The 12,165-nt window shown below is 55.9% G+C and overlaps 1 protein-coding gene across 2 annotated transcripts in view; it reads right to left on the reverse strand.

The window, feature by feature from the left end:
• Window positions 1-4,916: 4,916 nt before the first annotated feature.
• Window positions 4,917-12,165, reverse strand: part of SLIT1 (slit guidance ligand 1) — a 165,853-nt gene continuing 158,604 nt past the window's right edge. The window contains exons 31-37 of one of the 2 annotated variants that reach the window (XM_035724321.1): window positions 11,676-11,861; window positions 10,138-10,375; window positions 8,487-8,617; window positions 7,878-8,032; window positions 6,560-6,848; window positions 6,011-6,222; window positions 4,917-5,241 (exon numbers count right to left, since the gene is read on the reverse strand). In XM_035724321.1, coding sequence (XP_035580214.1) covers window positions 5,003-5,241; window positions 6,011-6,222; window positions 6,560-6,848; window positions 7,878-8,032; window positions 8,487-8,617; window positions 10,138-10,375; window positions 11,676-11,861 — 1,450 coding nt within the window. In that variant the 3' untranslated portion in view covers window positions 4,917-5,002. The remainder of the gene's footprint in view (window positions 5,242-6,010; window positions 6,223-6,559; window positions 6,849-7,877; window positions 8,033-8,486; window positions 8,618-10,137; window positions 10,376-11,675; window positions 11,862-12,165) is intronic. The other variant, XM_035724322.1, reaches the window with a different exon arrangement.

The raw sequence follows: 12,165 nt of genomic DNA on the forward strand, positions 1-12,165 counted from the left end.
CTTCAGGGGAAAGAAAACACTGTGGATGAATCCTTGGGAATTCCCACCGTGGAGTTGGAAAGGTGCCCGTGCTTCATCCTGAGGGACAGAGAGCAGCTGAACCAGGTAAGCCACTGTTAAATTCGGGGGTGATGTCCACAGCCACCAAGGAGGGCTGCCCCAGCTCTCTGTAGTCTGTGTTGGGACCTGGCAGAATGCTGGCAGGAGATTCTTCTATTTCCTAGCGTCGTGACCTGTTTCACTGTATTCTTTCAGTTCTGCTTGAGAAGGGTCTATGTAAGCGTCCAGTGGGCCAGTGAATCCTGTGGAATCAGCCATGATTTCATTAGTAAGTTATATGACAGTGGCCATCGACACGCAGAACTATATCCAGTAAAAATAACCCTGCAGCTGACAGTCGGGCTACCTCTCTTAACCTGGATTCGGAGAATCATCTTGTTCCACAATAGGACTTTTCAGTGTTAAAAGAGACTTCTTTTCCTCCCATATTGATCCTATTGGTAGAATAACTAGAATATATCTAAGAGGTGCAGACTGACTGGCTTGGAGTGAGGGGCCATCTTCAAAATTAACTCTTGAGAGCACAGGGCATCAAGATCAAGAGATGCGTTAGCACCGATCCCAGGAAAACTTGGCAACTCTAGTTGGAAGCCTGGTCGTTCTTTCTGTTGCTTCCACTCCCCAGCCAAGCCCTGCTATGTCCATTTCCTTGGCTGGGGATTTCCTTTGAACTGTTAAATTTGCTACTTACTTCACTTTTAACTCAGAGGTTGTAAACTGGTGGCTCACAGATGTGTTTTATTTAGCCTAGTGTTTAAAAAATTATACACATATACTATGAGTGTTGACATAAAATTTGGTTTCTGGCTTTTTTAAAAAGTGACAATGAAGATCTGATAAAGTTGGTGCATGTTAAGAATCAGCTGGAACTCAGTAGATTGGAAAATGTGCCTTTAAGGTCACCATAGTCCTTGTCAGCTCCCATTTGTCCCTATTTTCTTTAATAGTAAGGAAATAGGTCTCTTACCTGCTGCTTTATCAAAAGTGGTGATACAAATTATGGGCCAGGAAGGCATGTGCCCACTTGACTTACTTAGGTAACCTACTGTCCAGACACTTGAGCTTACAACCCTGTTTTACCCCATTTTCTCTCCTATACCCAGTTCATTGCTTTTCCTTCCAAATCCCTAATTGCTTTGCAGGCACTGCAGTTACCATCACTGCCCACTTTCAAGGTGACCATGTGCTGCTAAGGTATGACTTGGGCAACCATCATTATGATCTAGTGGGAAGTCAGTCTGTGGTCGTGGCATCAGAGGAGGGCCAGCTGGGTCCCCTTGGTGGTAGGAGCCTTGACCAGCCTGACCACCAGGACTGGGCCTTAACCTAGATGCTCAGGTCATGCGTCCTACAAAACTCCTAAGAGCAATTTTGCAGTCTGAAATCATAGCGGAACTACTATAGAAGTATGTGTGACTTCTTTCTCCGCTGATCCCTATGAACCACTGGTTCATGGTGATAGGTTAACCTTACAGGACAGTTTGAGAAGCCACATTGCTTTCTAATCTGTTGACCTGATGAAATGAAACCTTCAGAGCCAGCTTAAATGTGGATGTGGCTCTGTTCACAAACATAAAATTTGGGTGTGACTGAGACACTTGAAGGGAAATGAGGCTGAGCAGCCTCCCCAGATCTCCACATGTGCTGTGCCATGCCAGGGTCTGCCTGCCCTGACATTCCCAGGGAGCGATGACCAAGCCATTTCCCAGACCTCCCCTTCCTCCTTCAGGAGGAACCCACCTCCTCTGCCACTTCAGGAAGACCAGAGAGTTCCAAGGGCAGATGTCCTACATGTGCTGCATCTGAGAGCTGTCCCTGGATTGTGGCCAGTGTGTGTGGGCAGCTCAGAAACCCCCAAACCCTGGGAAGCAGCCATGTCAGCAGCCCCAGGCTCATCCTTGGTGCAGAAAAAGAGATTGACAAGGCAGAACCTGAGTGAATCAATGTCATGTTCACATGGAAGACAAAGGACAATATCCAACGCATTCTAGAACAATTCTAGGGAAGGGACAGGTGTGGCTCCCTCACGGGCCTGTTCTAAACCAGTCTCTCTAAAAGAGTGATCCAGACAAGACTACAGAAACCCCTAAACAAAATGTCACAACCACACCACGTCTGAAAAGCAAAACAAGACACCGGATATTGACTTTAACATATAAAAATACTATAACAAAATGAAATACAAATATATATTAGAATCTGTTAAGTATTCTGTATAAAGAGATACTTTTGTGGTTAGGCTAATAGCAGGCAAAAAAGGAGACAAGTCCGGCCTTTTCTGACACCTTCACAGGGAGCTGGGGCTACTGTGGCCAGTGGTGACAGCAGCAACCCCAGGACTTGCCCTGCTTGTGTCTCTTCAGTGGGTGTTTAATGGAGAGAGCCAGTGGTGACATCAAAGCGAACAAAGGTCTTTACTGAAGGGGAGACAAGGTATGGAGGTGATTTATCAGAGATGATTTCGCCAGAGCCTTCTCCTGGGCCTCAGTGTGAACTGGCAAGATGAGTGGTGATCCAGCTCCTTAGCAACTTGCAGGTCGGTGGTTGAGTTGAGGGGATGTTGATCCTGGGACACATAGCTCGGCCCCTTGCTGCCCCCACTCTTGGGGTGGATCCCAGTCTTCCAGCTTGAAAGCGGGTGAGCGTGGGGCCAGGCTGGGCTGTGGGGTGTTGTGGAGGGGTGGGTGGGGGCTGTGGCCAGCTCACAGGGCACTCCCTGGGAACAGACCCCCTGTACTCTGCCCTCCCAACCCCACGGCACTGGGAGTGCAGGACTCCTGGCAGCTGTCACCCATCTGCAGGTGAAGAGGCTGCTGCCGGTTGGTGCCCCTCAAGCCCAGGGAGCCTCATCTACTCCAGGGCAGTGGGGAACGGTGATGGCCAAAGGTAGGTAAGTGTCTCGGGGCCGGTGGTCCCAGAACACCTGTCTTCCGTGCGAGGAGTGAGCCAGCTACGCTTGAGCTTTCCTCCATAGATCAGCACCTGCCTCATGCTAGAGCGGCTCTCCCCGGTCCCCCAGTGGCCCAGAAACTGTAGGTAACAGAGGGATGCTGTGCAGCCCTAGGAGAAGCCTCTCAAGGCCTCGGCTGCTGTCCATGGAGGGGAGGGGCACTGCAGCCTTGCTCAGAACTATAGTAGAGCCCGGTCCCTGGTGAAGAGTAGATCCAGCCATGAAAACACCTCTGCAGTTGGGCAGGGCAGGATCCCCTTTGCATTACAGGGCTTCCAGGATTCAAACTCGCTGGCCGGAGTCCCAGTGTAGTGGAACATGCCAGGCTTCCTCAGTTGCAAGGGGCTCCAGCCCTCTACTACTCAGTGTCCAGAGCTTCCTCCCCGCGCCGCCCATGGTGGCTGAGGATATGGGCACAAGACCACCTCAACCATACCACAGGCTGCTCCCCCAACCCTGTCTTCTGGTTGTAGATGGAAGGGGCCAGGAAAGGGATATGCTCACTCCCCTTGCCCACTGGGGTCCCCTGGGGGCACACTCTCTTGGGGAGACATCTGGGCAGGAGAGTGTGACCTATCGTCTAGCCAGTTCGCTTCTTAAGCTCAAAGATAAGCTTTTTGTGTTTTCATTCTGCATGGAAAAGAAGGATTTGTAGTCACGTGGCCACCTAGTGACTCTAAACACAGAGTTCTTCCTTGCAAATGCCTAGGGTGAGCAGCTCTAGCCTGGGCCAGCGTCTGTGGTTGGAGCCCTCGGCTCATCTCGTCCCAAGCATGTTGGTTACTCCTGTAATGCTCTACGAGTAGTTCGTATCTGTCCATGAGAGCAGCCCAGTACCAGCAGCCGTTAGGCACATAAATATTGATGTGATTAATGAAAATGGATCTTCTAGCTCCTCCAGCCTCCCTTCTGGAGCCACAGTGGGAGGGTCTACATTGCTCCTACCTATGTTCAAACCACCTCATCGTTTGCTAGCTGAGGAGACTGAGGCCTGTGGGGAAGAAGTTGGCCCAGGGTGACGGAGGCAGCAGAGGTTTCCTGGTGCCTGGACCGCTGCTCCCTACTGGTCTACACTGTGAGGGGATCTGAACCCTGTGTCCATTGGAGGAGACCCCTCCATGGCTAAGCAGCCTAGCCCAAACCCCCTTGACCCTGTCCCCCTGCCAATGGCTTGCCAGCATCGTGGGGCTGGCTAGGGGCTGAGATAGCCCAAAACCAATACCCTTTTGGTGGTCAGGGTCTGGATGTGGTGGTTATTCAGCTAGAACCAAGAACCAACCTCCCCCCTCCCCTCCCCACCATCCTCTCTGGTGGGGTTGCCACCCCACACAGACCCAGTGGGCATTTCCTCCACCTGAGAGCCCCCTCCTTGAAGCTACAATGGTCAACCCCTAACTTCAGGATTCAGAGTTCTGGTCCTAAGACCCAACCCCATTACCATGGAGCAGTGGCTGTAGCGCTCCTCAGCCCAGGGGGCAAGGGTCAGTCCCTTTCTGGCCAGCAGGAGGGCCCTTCCCCTCTGCAGCCTGGCCTACTGCTAGCAGATGCTGCAGCAGCAAGCGGAGCAGAGAGCCAGGCTGGCTGCCCCAGGGGAGGCTGCAAGGTTATGGGCAGGGGGCAAGGGGCTTCTGCGGCCAGCATGGGCCACAGGTGAGAGGGAAAAGCTAACGGGGAAGGGGCCAGTCCCTTTTTCAGACCCAAATAGTAGGCAAGCAGAGGGTGTCACCATTCTGCACTTCTTGGCCTGACCTCAAGCACACATTCATTCAATAGATATTTATTAAGCGCCTATTTGTGCAAGGCACTTCCGGAGAGGGCGGCCTGCAGACCGGGCCCCGCCCTCGCCCCGCCCCGCCCCCAGTGCCGGCGCTCCGGGTGGGCGGCCCCCCCCCCCCCCCCACGCAGGAGCCGCGCCGCCGGCCCGCACCCCGGACCCTGCTGCTGGCCACCGGGCTCCGCTGCAGCCGTGCCCCCTCCCCGTCCAGCCAGGCGCTAGGCGCAGACGCCACAGCCACACTTGGTGGGCTTCTCCACCTCCTCCGCAAAAGAGGTCCCGTCGCTGCACTCAAAGGTGAACTTCCTCCGCTTCAGCCTCAGGCCCTGGCAGCAGCCCTGACCTGGGCATGAGCCCCGGCACTCCACCCACGACAGCGGGCGCGTGGTCTGGCAGATGGCATAGCCCCTCTGGACCTGGTGAAAGTCCCGGACAGGGGAGCCCCGGCACTCGGACTCTGGATAGGACAGACACCAAGAGAAAGCCTCAGGGCACACCCAGGGGGTCCGCAGTGGCCCAGGGGCAAGGCAGGAAGAGGAGAGGCAGCCTCCAAGCACCAGGGCCTCTAGCGCTCAGACTCCACCTCTGTCCCCACCAGACATGCACATGCACAGGCTTCCTCCTGGGCCCACAGTCCAGTGAGTAGGAAGGAAGAACTTTCTAGCTGCCAGGAGCCTCCAGGACAGATTGGGCTGCCAGGTAAGTGGGCTCCGTGCAAGAGGAGGCTGGAGGCTGGGAAGGGAAGAATAGAGAAGGAATTTGTGCCAGGAGCATAGGGGGGCCTTGGGGACCCTGAAGGTGCTTGAGTTCTGGACTTCTCCCCTTCCCTCTGCCCAGCCTCAGCAGTCTCTATTCCTACAGAAGCATTTTGGTCACAGGGGCCAGGGAGGGCCTGGGAAAGAGTTCCCAACCCTCAGACTTCCTGCTGCTCCCGGGGGCACAAGGTAATGGGGCCAAGATGTAGGGGTTTGGGCAGGAGCTGTTACCCTGGGCAGTCCCTTCTGTAAGGAGAGACCCCAGCCAGAAGGGGCACTTCTCCGGGTAAGAGGGGCTTCAGGGCAAGCTGGGCCATTTATCTGGTGATGGGGCTCAAAGCCCAGAGGTACTACAGCCCCATAGCAGTGGAGAGGGGAGAGGGCACAGAGGGGTTGCCAGGTTGGGAGGAGGAAAAGTCAAGTCACTACTGCAAGTTGTGGAGAGGGCACGTCAGGAGGGGGGCCCCTGACCTTGCTCACACAGCTCGCCCGAAAAGCCAGGGTCACACACACAGTGTGCCCCCTTGGTGGCCAAGGCCTGGCAGTGGCCATGCAGGCACTGCAGGCCCCCACAGGGGTCTGCAGGTGCCCCAGCCTGGTTGCACAGAGCCCCCGAGTACCCATCCTGGCACTGGCAGCTGTAGGAGAGAGCGTCGAGGGGCACACATTTTCCGTGGACACACCTGGAGGGGACAGAGAAAAGGTACTGTGAGAATAGGCTGGAGCCAGTCCAGTCCTAGGCGTCATGGGATTGTTATTCTGTGCCCAAGAGCAAAGGGGAGCAAAGTGTGATTCTGTGTCCCTAGGGATGCCTTCCTATTAATGAAAACTGAAAATTAGAAAAAAAAATAAAACCCTGTGTTGGGCCACATGTTCCAGTTTGGGGGTTTAAAAATATAGTCCATGCAGCAGCCCTCGCCCTGGCAATAGGAGCTTGCAGGGAAGGGAAGGGAAGGGAAGGGAAGGGAAGGCGCAGGTGGGGCAGGGGGTGAGGGCTGCCTGAACCCAGCCCAGGCTCACTTGTGGCCACGGCAGGGGCCGTCCGCTGGTTGGTCACAGTGCAGGCCCCCCCAGCCGGCCTCACAATGGCACACGGGCCCTGGGGCGGCCCTGGGCTGGCAGAGGCCATGGAGGCAGTAGAGCTTTCGGCAGGGCTCACAGCCTGGCACCACACCCGGCTTCATCCGCGTCTTGGTGAAGTCCTGCAGCTCATTGTTGATGTATAGGTTTCGGATGCAACCATGGAAGCTGGTGCCATTGAGGATCTGCCACAGGCGGAAGGCAGCTGAGTTCACATCCACTGGCATCCCTGGGGTGGGCAGGAGGGGGGAGAGCTGGGCCGAGTCAGGCTCAGACCATGCCTGGCACTCACCGCTGAGGTCCGCTGGGCATCTGCACAGTGTTCCCTCCCACCCTCGGCCCTTCTGTCTCTGCAGCCCTGCGCCAAGGTCCTTTGCCACATTGGAGGGTCCAGACTCCTTTCCCGGAAGAAATAGAAAAGCTGCCCCCTTTATGACCAGATCCCGGGGGTGCCAGGCCTAGCAGTAGCCAGCTGACAAAGAAAGCCCTGGGTGCCTAAGGTCTGGCTGCCCTCACCCAAGGCTCCTTCCTACCCTGCGGGACACCAGCTCTTACCTCCTTACTCCAAAAGCAACAAAGAACCTGAGCCTAGAGCTTTGTCACCTGCTTTTGTGGTCATCACAGCAACCCTCCGAGGTTGGAGTGGCTAAACCCCATCTGGTACTCAGTGATTTGCCTGAAATTGTACGACTAATAAACTGCAGAGCTGGGATTAGAACCCAGAGTTCTCTCCTTCACAGCTGCCCAAAGTTTCGCCAGGGCCCTCTGCAGCACTGGGAAAGCCCCACTGTTGCAAAAACCTGACTTGTCTGGACCTGGAAATGTTTGCCTGCAAAGTACAGAAAGCCACCTGGGAGGTCCTCGGCTGATGCATGGACTCCCAGCCCGGGCCCTCCTGCAGCAGCTCTGAGCCTCAGAGGGCTCCAGGACTGGGAGTGGACCCTGAACACTTGACAAGCCCCTTCTGGCCCAAAGCCAAGAGGAAAGGTGCCCACTTTGGAAGATAGCTGGGAAAGCTCCAGGGTCCCCTCAAGGCCAGGCCTCAGACTGAACCCAGGTACCCATCGTTCTTGGTCAGCCTGGGCTCCAGGCTGAGAAGGAAAATTCACCGGTGGCTTGGAATACCCCCACTGTCCAGCGGCCTGGGCACCAGGCCCTCCTGGCAAACCTTAAGCCAGAGAGCAACAGAAGCCCCACCTGGAATGGCTGTCCGCATCACGTGAGCCAGCCACAGCCTCTCCCTGGGCCAGGTCCTTACCTCCCACGTAGAGGGGGGCCTCGCTGTTTAGCGTGTAGTGTTTGCCAAAATTGTCCATGGTCATGGGACTGCCTCCATCGATGGAGAGATTCACCATCTGGTCAAAGGTGACCAGCTCAACAGTATGGAACTGCCCGTCATTGATCGTCTCAGCACTGGAAGAAGAGGAGGTGCCCCCACCGCAGGGAATGGGCTTCAGTTTGGCCCATCTCTGCCTGGGCCCTTCCCCAGAAAGGCCACTGGTACAGCAGCTGTTTCCCAAGGAATAACATCTCTAAGGGAGGAGGGTGTGTAGACCCTGGGGCCTAGGGCCTGGTCCCTCCTGCTTCCCTTCTCAGGACACCCTGGGGAAAGCCGAGCAGGTTGGGGCAGGGGTTTCCAACTTACCATCTCTCCCTTCCCACGAAGGAGCCCCCAGTGAGGAGGAGGTGGGATAGGGAAGGCTGGGCCCACTGCTCAGGCCTCAGCCTCAGCCCCAAGCCAGGGCCCCACTAGGTGATTCACATGCCCTTCCCACTCAAGCAGCCCAGGTCCTGGTGGTCCCGATAACCATCTGCTCTTGGCCCGGGAGACCCTGAGGGAGGGTGGGGGCGCATGATGGAGCCTTACCTGTAGATGGCAGAGCTGGGGTAGCTGCCTGGGTCGTAGCTGACACGCACATGACCCTGGTACAGCTCCACTGCGATGTGGTCATTGTCCCCATTGTACAGCAAGATCCCGTTGTCCTCCGCTGTGGAGACCTGAGGGGCAAGGGCACTTTCTCTCCCACCCTACCCCACCCCACACAGCAGCGGCCACGGGTAGGTGGGGCAGGTGGAGGACCCACATTTGGAAGAGGAAATGCTGTGTGCAGAGTGGTCCTCCCCTGACTACCCAGCCTGCCCAGGGGACACATCCTCCAGGGGATGGTGACAGAGGCCAATAGTCCCTGGGTTCAAATGCCATCCACTGCCAGGCTGGCCAGGGCTGCAGAGAGAAGGCAGATGGACCGCTGAGGCCTGGAAACTCTGTGCTAGGAGGGGCAGGTAAGAGACCTTAGGGCTACCTGCCCAGAAAGGAAAGTCTGTGGGGTAGCCTGTTCTGTGGGTCTCTGGGAACCACCAAGAGGACAAGTTTAAGGAAGGCTCTCTAACAGCCATGACCACCCCAGCCTGGAAGGAGCCACTCAGGAGGTAGTGCCTGTCTCTGGAGCCGTGCAAGCAAAACGGGAGTTACCTGGGGAGGGAGATCTCTCTCCGATGCTGTAGGAACCATGAGCCTGCCTTGTCCCTCTTCCCCCATTTCTTCTGGTGAAGAGCCTGAATCCCTGGTCTCAGGGCTGGCACAGGGCCCAGGCTGGACCCATCATATCCCCCCTCTCGCTGGACTCTGTGGCCGGGCCAGGAATGGGCATGTGGCTGAAGGCAGGCCAATCAGAGATCTGCCCTGAGGCCGTTGATTGCTGTCCTACCAGCTGACAGGGCAGAGCCTGCGACGAGGGGGTGGGGCAGCAGGGCAGACTTCCCCTCTCTAAGGAGGAGCCTGAGGCCCTGGCTGAGAGGATTTGGGGGAATTTTATGTTGTTGAGCAGTTAGGCTAGCTGGGTTCTCACAGTGTAGACCGTGAATGTGGGCAGGATTTGGGAGAGGTGATGAAATGGGGGAGAGCATAGAGAGCACGTTGGGAGGCTGAGGAGCTCTGTGAGCAAAGGAGAAAGAGACGTGGCTGCTGGGGTAGGGAACACAGGTGGAGGAAGAGCGAGCTAGCCAAAGAGGACACACAGACTTTCATCATCTTATGTGATGTGCACCCTCCCCTCTTCTCCCTCCCCAAGAACTGTTTGGCAAACAGCGCTGTTCAAGTGGGATGTGCTTTTTGCCCTCCACAAACTGATGTTTGGAGATGAAATTCAAGACAGGAAACAGCAAAATAAGGGCCCCAGGGCCAGGAGGCTAAAGACACAAGACCAGAGCTGAAGCCTGGGGCCAACTCCGGCCGTGTCCCAGCCACGTGGAGAGTGTGCAGCGCTGGAGGCTGGTGCTGAGGAGCCCGTGAAACAGGGTAGCAGGAGAGGATCCAGCTGCCAGAGACCACTCCCCCGCCCCCCACCCCCCGCTTCCCTGAGATTGCTTTTGTGACCCAATAACCTTCCCACATCTGCTGGACCCACATCCAAAGAGTTTTAACACAGGCTCCTCCCAGTTCTCCGCTCCCCCCCCCCCCGCCCCGTTGCTCTGACCTGCCCGACTCCCCTCTGCCACCAGGCACCCTGGGTGCGCACCTGCAGCGTGATGTTGGCCCGGGGCCAGTTCTGCAGGTCTGTGAACTGCAGGTAGGTGTCCCGATCCACAAAGTTGACACTGAGCAGCTTCTCGCACTCGGGGCCGCCGAAGCCTGGGAGGCACTGGCACACGGGCCCGCCGCCTTGGTCCACGCAGTTGGCCCCGTTCTGGCACTCGGTCCCCTCGCAGGGGCTTCTGGGGGCGGGAGGGCGGGGAGGAGCCTCACAGAACTGCCCGCTGAGAGGGGAAGAGATACAGGTCAGAGAAGGCCGGGTGAAGGGGCAAGGGGACAGCTTTCTCTCCCACAGTCCTAGAGAGAAATTCGCTGGACATCTTGGGAAAGTGGATCCATAAAGCAACAGAAGATGCTCCTAACGAACACTTTTCCCGAGAGAACGGGAGGAAACCGAAAACAAGCTGAGAAACAGGTGTGGCCCCTGGAACAGCATCATCGCTATCCCCTGGGCATTTGTCAGAGATGGAAAACCTGAATTTGCTTAACAAGATCATGTGCAGATTAAAGTTGGAGAAGCACTCATGGCTCATGGCAGTCAAGTCTACTAGCAAATTTTACTATTGCCCATTTTACGGGGAAAAAAAACAGACACGAGCAAAAGAGTGAAGACTCAAATGACTAAAGAAATAAAAGAGGGGACAGAACCACCCGCAGCGAGTCTGACGCACACTACACCCACAGCACCAGGACTCACAGCAGCCGAGAGCAGAAACATCTCAAATGCTCTCAGCGGATGAACGGATACACGAGTGTGGTCTGTCCGTACAATGGAATATTATTCGGCCACAAAAAGGAATGAAGTTCTAATGCATGCTGCCACATGGATGAAGCCCCAAAACAGGACGCCAAGTGAAAGAAGCCAGTCACAAAGGACCACAGATTGTGTGATTCCATTTAGAGGAAATATCCAGGATAAGCAACTCTATAGACACAAGTATTAGATTATTGGTTGCCTGGAGCGGAGATTGGGGTGGGGGGTGACAGATAAGAGGTATGGAGTTTCTTTCTGGAGTAATGAAAATGTTGATTATGGTTAATAGATGCACAATTCTGGTAGTAGACTACAAGCCACTGAATTATATACTGAAACTGGGTGAATTATAGGGCATGTGAATTAAAGCTCAATAAAACTGTAAAAAAGGAAAAAAAAAAAGACCCAAGCAGAGCCTGGGAGGTGGGTGTCCAGGAGGGCAGGTACCCCCCCATCCCAACCTTTCAGAGAAGTCCGGCTGTGAAGATAAGTGACCTTTATGCCAGGACATGTCTTCAGAGAGGTGGACTGGGCAGTAATCTGTACCCACCTCCCACTCCCTCCACCAAACAGTTTAGGAACCCCGTGCTTATGGTCTGAGTGATTAGGGGACTTTCCCCAAGGCCACACAGCTGGGGATAGCACAGCCACAGTTAGAACCCCAGGATCCAACCTCCAGACAAGGACCCTTACTCCCTCCCACCAGCTATGCTTGGGGGCTCCTGCCAGCTCTGGGGCTCAGTCGCTCATGGTGCCCCGGGGCCACTCACCTGTAGCCCTCCGCACAGAGGCAAGAGTAGCTGTTGACCTCGTCCACACACTGGGCCCCGTGCCGGCAGCGGTGGTCCCTGCAGTCATCCTGGTTCTCACTGCAGTTGTCACCTGTGTAACCTGGTGCACACTCACACCTGGGAGGCGACCAGGGGTGGGAGGCGGTCAGTCCCTCAGTCAGGAGCCTGTGGGGTCGGGGGCCATGTGTGTGACAGAGAACCCCAAGGCCCGTGCATCTATGGGACAACCAGGAGGTCAAACAGAGCCCCGGAGAGAAAGCTGCCCCCCAGCCCATCCTGGGACCCTTTCCTGGTACAGGAAGGGAGCTTGTGTGGGCCTCTGTGTGGGGGCAGGTTCTGGGCTGGGAGGTTGGACATCCAGTGGCACGAGAAGGGGATCTTGTCATGGAGGACCCACCCTGACCACTGACAGCACATCCAAGGCCAAACTTCAGCCCCTCTCGACCCGCCCAGCTGCTCTCCAGAACAA

The sequence above is a fragment of the Zalophus californianus genome, chromosome 15 (assembly GCF_009762305.2).
Source record: "Zalophus californianus isolate mZalCal1 chromosome 15, mZalCal1.pri.v2, whole genome shotgun sequence".
In the NCBI taxonomy this organism is placed as follows: Eukaryota; Metazoa; Chordata; class Mammalia; order Carnivora; family Otariidae; genus Zalophus; species Zalophus californianus.